The 13,838-nt window shown below is 43.0% G+C and overlaps 1 protein-coding gene across 1 annotated transcript; it reads right to left on the reverse strand.

Moving 5' to 3' along the window:
- Window positions 1-4,027: 4,027 nt before the first annotated feature.
- On the reverse strand, window positions 4,028-5,345 carry LOC117822130. Its single transcript, XM_034696778.1, is given in 3 exon segments — window positions 4,028-4,573; window positions 4,576-5,177; window positions 5,276-5,345. Coding segments are annotated over 3 exon segments (1,218 nt in total).
- Between the last annotated feature and the right edge of the window lie 8,493 nt (window positions 5,346-13,838).

The raw sequence follows: 13,838 nt of genomic DNA on the forward strand, positions 1-13,838 counted from the left end.
GCACCAAAGGGACACCTTGTTTCACACCTTTATTTCACACCATGCAGCACTCCAAGCATCTGCTTCTGATGTATTTAAATCATGCTGACAGAGAGTTTGGGAGGCATTCTGACAGTGTTTCAGCACAGCTGCCATATTTTATCAGATGGCGTTTTTTTAACTGAATGAATTCTCATGATTTAAAATAACTGGCTCACCAGAGAGGTGCTGCAGTAGTTGTTAAGGCCATTTTTGGCTATTTTGAATTTTGATTTGGTGATGTCATTGTTAAACCCTGTTTATAAACTGAACTGCACCAAAGACACATCATGATGAGAAGTTGAATATATTCTAAATCTCCAGTTTTGAAGGTGCACTGACCAAAATCAGTGAAAAAAGAAGTGTCTGATATAAAAGCTATAGAGTGAAACACTCCTCTATATTTCATCGATCTCCTGTCAGCCAAACATGATTCACAGATTAGCATGTAGGATGATTTTAGCTGTCAAACATTCGATTTATGTCTGTAATCTAGGGCTGTGGTATTATTTTTGCCACTGTAGTTTATTTATTTACATCCTTTTGTATTTTCTTTGTTGAAGAAACCTCCCCACAGAGACCATAACAAAGGCTAGGACAAGAAAACAGTGAAAACAAAGAAACAGGAGCAAAACAAACAAATTCATTGGTGGAGTCAGAGTTCTGCTGTTTTGATTCTTAAGCCAGGAAAGTACCAATTATTGATTCTGGAGTCTGAAAAGAAAGAGAAACAAACTATTGTAAAATAAGTGAGAGCTGATTGAAAATAAATTAACTGAACTAGTTTGAAAACAAGTGAAATACCCTGATTTTAAAAACACCTTGTTTCATTTAAACTGTATCATCAGTTAATGCAAAACCTTTATCACATTAACTCATCTCTTAATTTGAAAATCTCTCCTCGCTGGTTCTCAGAAAGCAGGCGACTTTCATTGGAGTTCAGCTCAGTTCGGTTATTTCGCACAAAGGTAGGCACACTGCTCCTGAATGCTTAATGATTCTGCCTAATGATTCTGATAATAACAGGCAGGGGGCGGTGAATTAGAAAGAGAATTAGTACAAACAATTAGCTCTAAAATCCCACAGCTCAGCGAGAACGAGCATTTAGTGTGTAATCATACAGCTGAGCACTTGTTCTTTGGATGTTCTCAGTCCTTTCCTCGTGTTCTCAGGTGAGAACAGCGCAGAACCAAACACCATCTCATTTTACGAGCTGCAGCAGAGGACGGTGTTTTCTGTCTGATTGTCCTCCACATTTCATTTTGCATGCAGATGGTGCTAAAAACAGTTTTATTCAAATTACAGCACAGCCAGAGGTGTGAGCTAATGAGTGGGATGAGTTAATAACAGTGCTACAGTTGGTGAGAAAACAGAGAGCTCTGTGTTCGTCTGTCCCTTTCTTTCTCTGTCTTAGTGTTGGATTTTAATGCTTTCACTTTAAAATGTGGACCATAAGACGGTTTTACTCCTTTATGGATCTTTCACATTCAGACTGACCACCGCTGTCCATCCACGCAGATCAAACCAGACTTTCTGGATAATTTGGGTGACTTCAGCCTTGTATTTCTTAGCTGTCATCAGTTGTTAGTGAAGTAGAGCGAAGTGAAGTCAGCTAGGTTGTTCATACACAATGGCCATGTTGCCCAGCAAGGCGGCAACGTTATTTGACAACAGTTAGGGCACCATGGCCTTAAAGTGTGTGCCCCACATGCAGAGGCTATAGTCCTTGTCGCAGCAGTTGCTAGCTTGATTCCGGGCCTCTGCCGTTTGTTTGCATGTCTTTCACCACTCTCTTTCCATCCATAGACTATATAATAAATGGACGTAGTATCCGTGACGTCACCCATCTGTTCCTGAAACGCTGTTTTGTAGCCAATCGTCAGTGGGAGCCATATTGGAAATGCTGAACTCAACCTAACTGTCGAGCTAGTGTGAGGTAAAGAGGCGGGCTTTGAGCCTCCTCTCTAGCAGCTGCCGATTGAGAAATGACCTATCCTGACTACATTCGTTTTGTACCAGGCTGTAAACATGTTTATTTCTGCTGTAAAGATCAGCTTTTTGCAATTGTTGTGTATGTGGTTTCTGGTACTTCTGCAGCCAGCTTCAAGTGGACACTCGAGAAACTGCAGTTTTTACACTGGGCTTTAATTCTCGCGGCCAGAGGTTGCTGCTTGTTTTCCCCACATTTTCTGTCTCTCTTCATCTGTCCAATATAATAAAGGCAAAAATGTCCCGAAAAAATTTGACGATAAAATTCATCTCTGCAGAATTTAAGTGTTGATAATTAGACGGTTACACCATCACGCATGTTTTTCAAGCTGTTAGCGGACATAACATCATTTCACTGGAGATGAGTTGTTGAAGGGTGATCCACCTCACATGTTACTATTTATGAATATGATATTTTAGACTGAAAGGAGTTTCTTCAGATTCTGAGCGGAGGACAACTTGCTCTTCCCAGTATCGTGGGAATGATATCCCAAACCCAAAATTTCACTTTACATAGTTTGTTTATTTCAATGCATATGTCTTGAAAAATCCCATTCACGATATCTCACTTTTTTTCATCTTTAGCAAGAAGGGTTAACTGACAGTGTCATGCTCCTAAGAGAAACAGACCTGTCAACATTACTGCTATGTTTTCATGGTTATTGGTTCTTTACTGTGTTTATAATGTTCATACACATAGAGGCCGTCAAGGCTGTGGTTACACCATCTTTCTGCATTAACGCTGACAGATATAAACCTTCCATTCGTTGGAGGCGAATATCAAAGAAGCAGTTATTCTTTTGTTCCTTCTTTCTTTTCTTGCTTTCATTCCCAATGCAGTCTGCTCCTCCTCTTTACTGAAAACAAACTCCAACCTTAATACTATCTAATCAAGCCTCACAACATGTACGCCTTTCTGTGCTTTTCTCTTTCAATTCCACATCTGCAAACACCTCCTTGTCATTCTCTTATTCCTGTTTACAGCATTCACCGAAGGTCAGAGTCATAAGTGACCCTCCATGTGCTCACAATGAGCTGTATAATGAAAGAGAAGCATTCAAAGCTGACACAGAGTGCTCTCTCAGTGGTCAGACGATGTTTAGGGAGGAGTTTGCGATGTGTTTGCTGCTCAAGTGCCAAGGACTTGTGATGTTTGGTTTGATTCCAATTGCGTGTTTATCATGAGTGAAGTGCCAACTTCACTTTGTGGAGACAAGAAGATCAAATACCAAGAAACTCTCAAAGGAACAAGACTTTTATCCCGCTCTCCTTGTAAAAGTTGTTGAAAGCTCAGCAAAGTTATTCACCTAATGCAAAAATAAAGTTTGAGATTTAAGATCTGATTCCTGGTTAGACGGAGAAGAAGAGAGTGAGATGCTGTATCTATATGACTGCATTTCTCAAACTAATCGACTACTTTAACCACTAGTCAGCGCTATAGGCAACAGTCAACTCAGTCGCAGACAAAATGGCAGGAAAGGGGTGACCTTCCTCTGACATGTGGCTAAATGCTCCAGCTAAACAGGATCTGTGTTTATATTTATGTCATTTAAGATGATACCAACTCCATGTTGAAATGTCATGTTATACAGGCTGTAGAGAACTCAGTACAAGAGTACAGGAACTCATCTGCTGCATAACCATCTCGAGACGAAACATCCGTTGTTGACAGCTAGCATGAGCAGTAATGCTAGCACCAGTGAACAACGTGGAATGCTTGAAATGTGTAGTTGTGAAGCTCCTACTACATGAAGTACAGGAGAGGTCAACCTAATACACAATCCTGCTTTGGTTTTCAGTTATTCCACTGATGACAGTGGGTGGTGGTGAGGACCGCTGGGATTATGCTGTAACCTCTTTTATCAAAGGTAGAACCAGAGGCAAAACAACAGCAATGTAAATGCTGTGTCTGCAGGGCCATGCTTCTTAAGAACATATGTTTACATTTAGAGAGGGGCTAAACAATCACGTCAATCACACTTGTGAAATACATCAACTTGTGATGCCCCTGGACACATCATCAGTGATGTAACCTGGGGTCATTGGGTGTTTCGGGTCTTTCAACAATCAGAACTTGGTCGTGGCGCCAGCGGTAGCGCCCCTCGCCCAGGGCTTTTGAACAGCAGCTGAGGATGTGCTCCAGGGTCCCTCTCTTAAGGCACAAAGGGCACGCTGGTGACTCAACCATGCCCCAGGAAAACAAGTTCGATGGGCTTGGCAAAACGTCATAGACAGCCTGGATTAAGAATTTTATTCGGTGGGGCTCAGCTTTCCACAGCTTGGTCCATGAGACCTTGCGCTCCACGGCTTGCTCCCATCTCGTCCAGGCTCCCTGTTGCCGCATACCAACCATCCTGCTTGTTCGCTGATCTTCGACTGCTGCTCTCACCTCCTCTTGGATCAGTGACCTCTTGTCCTTTCCCTGTGCCTTGTTGTAGCGAGGTGTTTTGCTGCTACCCAGGCCAGCTCTTCCACGAGCCACTGTGCCCACCAGCACCCTGTGCCTTAGCTGTGCCTCAGCGACATCGACAGCCTCTGCAGCCTTCCACTTCCGTCCCGTCCTGACCTGACCTCAATCCCAGCCTGGGAGACTTTTGGGTCGCAGGACTCCCGGTATTGCAGCACCTCTCTAGTACGGGTAACCATGAACTCTTCATTCAGGCTGCTGAACGGGAGCTTCAGCTTGTTGTTCTGCCCGTACAGAGCGATGCTGCTCAGGCTCCGTGGTAGTTGGAGCCACTTCAGTAGGAACCTGCTGACCCTCCTCTCAAAGCCCTCCACTGTGGATATTGGGACATCATAGACCAAGAGGGGCCAGAGAATTAGTGGGAGGATGCCATGTTGGTAAATCCAGGCCTTGAACTTGCCAGGCAGACCGGACTTGTCCACTGCAGTTAGCCAGGCTTCCAGTTCTTGGTTGGTGGCTCGAATGGATGCAGTGTCTCTTAGGCTGCAGTCAAAGACTTTCCCCAGACTCTTCACAGGTTTCTCGGTGATAGATAGTATCTGAGTACTCCCCAGTGTGAAGTGGAACTTGTTGATGGCTTTCCCTTTCTTCAGCACGAGTGATCTCGACTTCACTGGCTTGAAACTCATGCGAGCCCAGGTGATCACCTCCTCGAGGCACCAACAAGTTAGGAAAAAAATCTGGTTAATTCTCACAAAACAGTCTGCAGATATGCAGGCTCACAGAAAAACATCATTTGTAGAGATTTTGTATCAGAGTTGTGCATTTGAGGATGTGACAGTGGGACATCACTAAACTCACACATCTTTCTGGAATTGTCTGAGATTCTATGAGTGCAGAGTTCGTGGTTGGGCACATTTTCATGGGTCATCCCATCCAGAAAGTCTGGATCTGCAACACTACATCAGTGGTACAATTTGATTTTATGCTGCCAGTGTTAGCAGCTTTTATCAGGTGTTATCAGGTTGCTGTTGCCATGAAAAACTCACACTGTCACAGACTTTACCCAGTCTGTGTGAGTTTGATTGAGATATTGGAATAAATTAGTCTTTAGACTAACCACAGAAAAAGAACCATTGTTCGACCATTATGCCCACTGACAGGTTAGTGAATAACATTATCTCTTTGTGTTGGCTCCTGTCAGTGGGTGGGGTGTGTTTGGTAGCAGGTGAACATTTCGTTCTTGAAGATGTGTGCTGGGTGTAGGAAAAATGGGCAAGTTTAAGGATGTCAGCGACTTTGATGAGAACAAAACTGTGATGGATAGATGACTGGATCAGAGGATCTCCTAAACTGCAGCTCCTTTGGGGTGAAAAGTTGGTGACCCAGCGACAGGGTCATGGGCAGCCAGGGGTCACCATAGTGTGTGGTGAGCAAGGCTGGCCCATGTGGTCCAATCCAACAGAAGAAGTATGGAGCTCAAGCTGCTGAAAAAGTGAATGCTGATTCTAAGAAAGGTGCATCACAGTTTGCAACTTAAATAAAGAATGATTCAACTTAAGAAATCCTTTTCCCACATTTTTAAGAGAAAAACACAAAAGAGGAAACAATTCTGCACAGAGTCTTTCAGAATAAAGTGTTTCCTTTTACTTGCCTCTCATGGTTTCCGTAAATATCTGTCAACAAACTGCTCAACCAACAGACGACCCACAAACAGACGTGATCATGTTAAGGTGGCGGCCCATCTCCTCCGCTGCTCTTTCAGTTCCCGATTAACATCTGTGTTTCAGGCTTTCGAACTCAGTTTGTTGTGTAGTGGCTACAAATAGCTGCAGACTAGTCTGGGTGCCCATGCTGGCTCCTGCAATGCACACATGAGCATTAGAGCTGGACCATGGAGCAATGGGGGAAGGTGGCCTGGAGGAACACAAAAATTAGTTTGATGTGGGGACTTGGTCTTCAACCTCTGAGGTTGAGTGTTGGGATACACATCCCCAATGGTTCCAAAGAAGTGGTTGCATGCATATAGAGGGTGCTTCCATAATCCAAAACTACTGTAGCAGTACTGTAGCCTGCATAGTCATTTTAATATTTCCTTGTGTTAGGCAGGTCTTTTTCCTGTAAAGAAAACCAAGCTAAGGCCTTAGCTTTCCATTTAAATTTGTAAAGCGTGACCTACAAGACAGATCCTGATCACATGTTCACTGCTGACATTGTTTCACGTGGGCAAGTTAGCACCAATGTGGTCAATGTTCTGTCTTGAGAAATGCATGTATTTGGTTTTTGAAGAGTCCAGCATCAGTCTGAGATTATCCCCAGCTTGTTGAAATGAGTTAAAATCAGCCTGTAACTGCAGAAGACTGATCTGAACTCATTTGATTACATATGAACAAAGTGATTTGGGACACTGTGCTCTGGTTTGTGTTGGATCAAGCAGATGGTTGCTCCTCTGTGCTCTCTGGCAGCGTGTGTTTGAGCCTACAAACAATCACTGTGTTCAGTAATTGGGTCAGATTGGGTTATGTTAAGTGACAGCTGGACAGACAATGACTCTGGGCCTATCAGTGTCAGCAGATTGGGAGTCTGACTGAATGTATGGCAGCAATTACAGCTGTGGTGAAGTCTTCTGATGGAAACCACTGTGCTGCGTCCCATGACGTTTGCCTACAGGGATAATAACTCTCAAAGTGTTAGCATTTTCTTAATTGTGTTATTTCCAACATGCTGCCCTCCCCCTGCCATCCCTCCTTCCTCCCCCCTCTGCTCCTTCTTTTCTTCCCTCCCAAATGAGATGGGGTGATGGACTCCTCCATTACATGAATGCTATCAAGGGAGTGGTTAATGAGAACGGATAAAGCGCTCCCTATCAGTTAGCTGACCCATTATCGTCCCTTATTGTGGCAAAATCTCATTTGACTGTGTTTTAATTAAACAGCGCTGGCTAAGTAAAAGGCCGCCTCGCATTCAGCGCGGCTGAACCCGGGGCAGCGCAGCAGTAATCATTTGGCACAGGTAACTTTTAATCATTCTGCCAACGCAACACAGGACTCACCCTCTGCTGTGATATGGAGGCAGCTTATTAGAGGCCCCTTTTGTTGGCTGCCCCCAATTGCTCTTTTTGAAGAACACAAGAAAAAAAATCCCTCCAGTTTCACGGCCCGCTGTACGGCGTGGCATCAAGAGAAAAAGAGAGGGGGAATAAAAGGCGATGAAGAGTACAAAAAGAGAAAAGAAGAGAGGAGCTCAGCGGAGCAGAGAAGCAAACCTAGCTTTAATCACCCCCCCCCCCCCCCCACACACACACACACACACACACACACACACACACACACACACACCTAAAAGTTTTATAACAAACACTTCCACCTCTGCCGTGCTGGAAACTGTCTGACTGCAAGTAAAGTTTTGCAAGTGTGCTGTGCACTTGTCCTTGGAGGACAAAAAGTTCTTCTGATAAGAAAAAAGGGAAGGAGGAACATTGATTTCAAGATATGAAAGTTCAGCTAGAGAGGAGAGGAGAGAAAGAAGGGAAGTACAGAGGAGACGGATAAACTATTAGAGACAGCAGCAAAGGAGGAAAAAAAAAAACGTGAAGGAGCAAACCAGATACTGTAGGATCAGAAAGTTTCTCTCTCCTCTGCGTGGCCTGGTTGTGCAGGCTGATGTCTGACTGGCTGGCATGTTTTCAGCCCAGGGGGGGACAGTGAATCTCCCTGAACGACACCAAAGCCAGAGAGCTACGACTGGGGATGAAGCCGCTCGCATCACACAAACCTCCCGCTGCTGCGAATCAAGAGCTGAAAAAGGCGAGAAAAACAGCTTTGATCTGCCCTCTTTTTCTCTCCCTCTATGACACTCTCTGTCCTCTCTTCCCTTCTTCTATTCTCTCTTCATCATGAACCTTGTCTCTTCTTCCATCAGCTGCTGCCTGCTCTCCTTTATGAAACTTTCCTCCATCATGTTATTACCATACCAGCTCTCATTGTTCTCATGATGCGGGTTATTCTCAACGCATAAATTTAACACCGCAAACACTCCATTCAGTCACACTTTACTTGAAGTGTGATATGATGCATAACAAGCAGATCAGAAGCCCTCCAGAAGGACGTCCTATTTATTTATTTACTTTACAGAATTTTCATGGTAAATATCAGAGCATTACATAGAATTTGATGCAGTGACATAAAAAATCCAGAGTCTGTGAGATATTCAGCCTACTTTATGAGGATGATAACTTTGTGTTTAAACGCTCTATGTACCCCCTCTCTGAAAATACACACAGGTGACATTTTGTCTGCAGTAAAAAAGTACTTCCCCAGGTTTAATCCCAGATTGGAGTATCAAAGCAGTTGCAGTAGTGTATGTGGGTGTGTGTGTGTGTGTGTGTGTGTGTGTTTGAGCGCGTGTGTGTAGGAGGGAGGGAGGTGAATTATGCATGGAGTGTTTAGGGCTTGTCAAGTGAGAGCAGCACAGAGGACTGGATGTGAAATGGATTCATGGATGGACAGAAAAAGGAGGGGGGGATTGTATTCATATTTAATGCCCACCGTCTCTCTCTCTCTCTGTTTCTCTCTTTCTCTCTTTCTCTCTGACTCCTCCTCCCACTCGCTCTCGACTTTTATCACTCGTACTACTCCTCTTCCTCTGAGCCACAGCAGGTTAGCGAAGTCCCCCTCTCCATCCCTCTAACTCTCTATATCCCTCAGGAGAAAGGTGAGGTTAGTAACTGAACCTAATTCAACAGTACCAATGCATTTAGCCATATGAACACTCAATGATCAATAATATCACTCAATAATTACACAATCTTTATACTAAATCCAGCCTCAAAGTCCTGTAAGTCTGTGCCATATAACCTGTTTTTTTTATCCTTTCAGACTCTGCATCTTTCTGTAATCGGACTTGTTCTAGTTTATGATGTGAGTTTACTTCAATAAACGATTAAACTTTAGCTAATCAGCACAATACTAACAAATCAGTTTAACAATTTATTGGTATTGTTATTATTGTATGCCTGAAATGTGGGTCATATGTTGTGTCTAAAGCTGGCAACACACTAGATGATTTTAAGCCAAATTTGGGGTCCAGTTTTCCTCCTTTGGGGACAAATCTGTGACCTGATTCGGGGCTCATCGTAACCAATTATTTGCCCAGTCTCCCTGATCTTGAATCATAAATATCCATCCATTTACTTCCACTTATCCGGGGTAGGGTCACGGAGGCAACAGTCCAAGCAGATCGACCTAGACATCCCTCTACCTGCCCAGCAACACTTTCCAGCTCCTCCTGGGGAATCCCGAGGCGATCCCAGACCAGGTGGGATACAAAATCAGTCCAATGAGTTCTGGGTCTACTCTACCCCGGGGCCTTCTCCCAGTTAGACATGCCCAGAACACCTCTAAACTGAGGTGTCCGGGAGGCATCCTTATCAAATGCCCAAACCACCTCAGCTGACTCCTTTCGATGCGAAGGAGCAGCGGCTCTACTCCAAGCTCCCTCCGGATGTCTGAGCCCCGAACCCCATCTCTAAGGCTGGGCCCAGCCACCCTACAGAGAAAGCTAATTTTAGCTGGTTGTATTCGCAATCTTATTCTTATGGTCATGACCTACAGCTCATGGCCATAGGTGAGGGTTGGAACGTAGACCGACTGGTAAATTGAAAGCTTTGCCTTTCAGCTCAGCTCCCTCTTTACCACAAAGGTCCAGTACAAACATGTTAAATATTTAAGACTCGGGTTGGACTGCCTCCGACAGAATACCTGCACTAACCAATGAGAGAAGCGAACTGGGAAGCATCAGACTAATTTGAATGGTTTATCTGCAGATTCTGTGATCCGAAGTTAGATAAATTATGCCAAACATTGAGTGTTTTCTTACCTTTAAACTAGTTGGTTAGTGGAAATTTGAATCTCACCTTTAACAACACTTTTGAAAATCTCTGATCCCTACCCTTCTTCTTCTTCCTGTCAGTATTTTTGATGGATGATAAAGCTGTAACACATGACCCAAAAGTCCATTAAGTCAGGAGTTTAACAATATAAATCAGCCATTCTAATCAGAAACTAATTAAGAATGTAATTTAAGATCAGAAGATTTAATCAGATAACGGGAAGAGTTCACTCGCTCTATTAAGGTTCCACTGACTCATTTTGGACCTGAGAGGATTTCCACTGTAACATCCAGCTTCAACTTTTTGTCCTTAGATCCCCATGCCAGCCTCCATTTTTCACCTACCATCATTTTTTTGTAATGAAGAAAAAAATCCTAAAATAAAAGAATGCACCAAGTTATAATATAACCAAAACTCTTCTAAAAAAAATGCTTTCTTGCAGGACACCATCACGCATACAGAGATGCTGATGTTAATCTTTGAAACATGCAAAAAGGTGGAGTTGAGGCCATAGCTTAGCCACCTGTTGGTCAAATCAGCTGTGGCCCTAAGATGCCTAATAAAGCATAACCCTTAGCTTTAATATGATCAAAATATTTTAATATGGGCTCTTATGGGGTCTTCGTGGATTTTGGTGGCAGCGTCAAATGGACAGTCAAGGAACTGCAGGTTTCTGCACTTCCACATTATATGTTTTTGTAATATATAATAAAGTGAAAAAGACAGCATTAGTGCCAGATACCAGTAAAATAGATGCAGCACTGTGAGGTTCAGAGTCCTGTGTGGAACTTCTTTGAAAATTGAATGAAAATGAAGCGTAGTGCAAACTTTGCCAAGTAAAACTAGCATACCTCGATCATATCCGAGTATACAGTATATCTAGCTAGCATATCTACAACTATGCACAGTCATGGGTCTCTTTCTCTTTTAATGTCTGTGTAGGTATACAGTGTCCTTTATTGTCCCTGTAGGGAAATTTGTCTCTGACATCATTGCTGCACACATTACTTGCTCTTTAGAAAATCAAAATGACAACAAGAACACACATAATGAAAAATACACAGTCAAACATCACACAGCATACTCTTAAAGACCACATAACACTGTCCCAACCACAACAGGCTGTTTACTGTTTGAAATTCTGATAGGCAGAAAAGAGTTTTTAAAACAATTTACTTTGCATTTGGGGAATCTGTACCATATTCCAGACGGTGAAAGTTCATACTCAGAGTAAAGGATGTGCAAAGGATCTGAAAGTACTCTCTGAGCCTGCCTAAGAACAGACTGCTCATAAATGGCCTGTAGGGAAGGGTTACCATTCTTTACAATGACCTTAATGGCAGTCTGCACCAGGTGAGAGAGTTTGGTTGTAAGCTGAACAGAGAGGTTATCATACCATGCTGTCATCCTGTACCTGATAATACTCTCCAGTACAGCCTGATAAAACATAGCCTGTTGATTAACACCAAACACTCTGAGCCGACGTAAAGAAATACAATCTTTGCTGTGCACGGGAACACAGGTTATCAATGTGGGTCTCCCAGCTGAACTTAATATCTAGATGGACACCTAAATATTTGTAGGTGCCGACCTGACAGATCTTTTTGTCGTGAATAAGGACTGTAGTGATCACCTTCAGAGCAAGTGTCAAACATTATCTATTGTCTACTTCATCTGAGAACTTAAAAGTCAGATTACCAGGGAGGCTGTTGCTACATTCATTAGTGTAGAGTGTAAAGAGCACAGGGGAACTCACACAGCCTTGAGGTGCTCCTGTACTAATAGATTACGTGTCAGAGAGGGTGTTGTTCATTTTGACGTTCTGGGATCAGGGGGGAGTTTCTAGTGACTATGCCTAAAATACCCATCTGTACTGTAGACCTGAGGCCTTGCTTAACTCTTTACATAAACACAATCCTTATTGCATTCCAAAGAAACTCTTCAAAGTGTAACAAAAAAAAACACAAGTCCATTGGTTTAAACTTGTCTTCTTCTCTGACAGTTGTGTTTCTTTGCACTTTGGACTTGCATAATTTTTAGTGAAGATGGACACAGCGAGGAAACAAGAGTGTATGGGTAAGTCCGTGTGTGCCATTTTCTGTTTCCCTCAACCTGCTGATAGCATTTAAAAGCACTTTGGGTGAATCTGCAGCCGTTCGTTAAAAATTTTGCGATGCTGTGTTCAGACTTTAAAGCATTCTGAATGTGTATCCAAATGAATCATCGTCCTGATCCTGCGTTGCCGTTGGCCTACACGCAGAGATCAGAGGTGTTGAATAAGTCATCTCTCTCCCTCTCCGTCATTGAGTTTATTAGCCCCCGCCGCTGAGATGTCTCCTTCATTAGCCTCAGTGAAATGTCAATCATAGGGTGAGAGACTATGTATGTGCGTGTGTGCTAATCAGACATATCTGTGAGGCTCCTGACACGCTGGGATTGATCAGTCACTGAGCATCAGACATCAGATGAGCATTAAAGATGGAGGGGGAGAGGAGCAGCCCTCAGAGCGTGCATTAGTTAGTGGACAGAGAAGTGTGTTTTCATTTGCATGTGAGTGAGAGATAGATGGAGAGGAAGAGTTCTTACTGGTCTATGCTCGTGTGACTTTTTTTATTAGGTATGATGACTGCTCATACACAGCTCCTGTAAAAAAACTGCAGTGTCTGCTGCAAAAATCCATCCTTCTGAAATTCTATTTGACTATTCTCTGAGGTTTTTACTGAACTTAATGTCCTTTGTCTCCACTTTAACCTCACTGAAACACCTCCACAGTCTTTCACTTCCAACTCATGTCATGGTCATTTTCACACTTATGTTCTGTGGAGAGGAGATAACTGGGCCTACTCAAGAAGGAGGAGGAGGAGGAGGAGGAAGAGGAGAAGGACATTGTTCTTGATAAAGCTCTCTGAGTGTGTCCAGTACAATGATGATAAGTCCTACAACACTAACACTTGGATCACAAAAGGAGTAAGAAATGTGACATGACTCACATTATGTAGGCGCTTCTCTTCTGCTTCTTTGGATGGAGGGATGCTATGACCACAGGAGGGAAAAATACAGACGTAGGCTGGAGAGGAGAATGAATTCCATACTGCTAGTAAAACAGACAGAAGCAGTGATTATGCACATATTATAGAAATACAGATTTTAAAAAGTTCTGTGCTCTTGTTTTGGAAAAAGGACCCTCTGTACTAAGAGATTGATGTAATTCACAGGTGAAGAGTTGATACTGAAATGCATTGTCGTTTTATAATATAAAGTTCTGTATAACCCCATGAATGAAATTAGGCATTTTAATACTTTAGAAAAAAAGAGTCTTGGAGTTTCTTTTTTATTTGATATCTACCTTAGCAATGGGGCTTGTCAGGTGTCTCACAATCAAGCGGCAACCTCAGGCCACCAGAATGGAAGCCAATGTGGAAGTGTTAAAAACTGCAGTTTCTAGAATATCCACTTGAGGCTGACTCCGGAAGTACCGGAAACCACATACACAACCATTAAAAAGACGATCTTTACAGCAGAAATAAACATGTT

This window comes from Notolabrus celidotus, chromosome 11 (assembly GCF_009762535.1).
Source record: "Notolabrus celidotus isolate fNotCel1 chromosome 11, fNotCel1.pri, whole genome shotgun sequence".
Classification (NCBI taxonomy): Eukaryota; Metazoa; Chordata; class Actinopteri; order Labriformes; family Labridae; genus Notolabrus; species Notolabrus celidotus.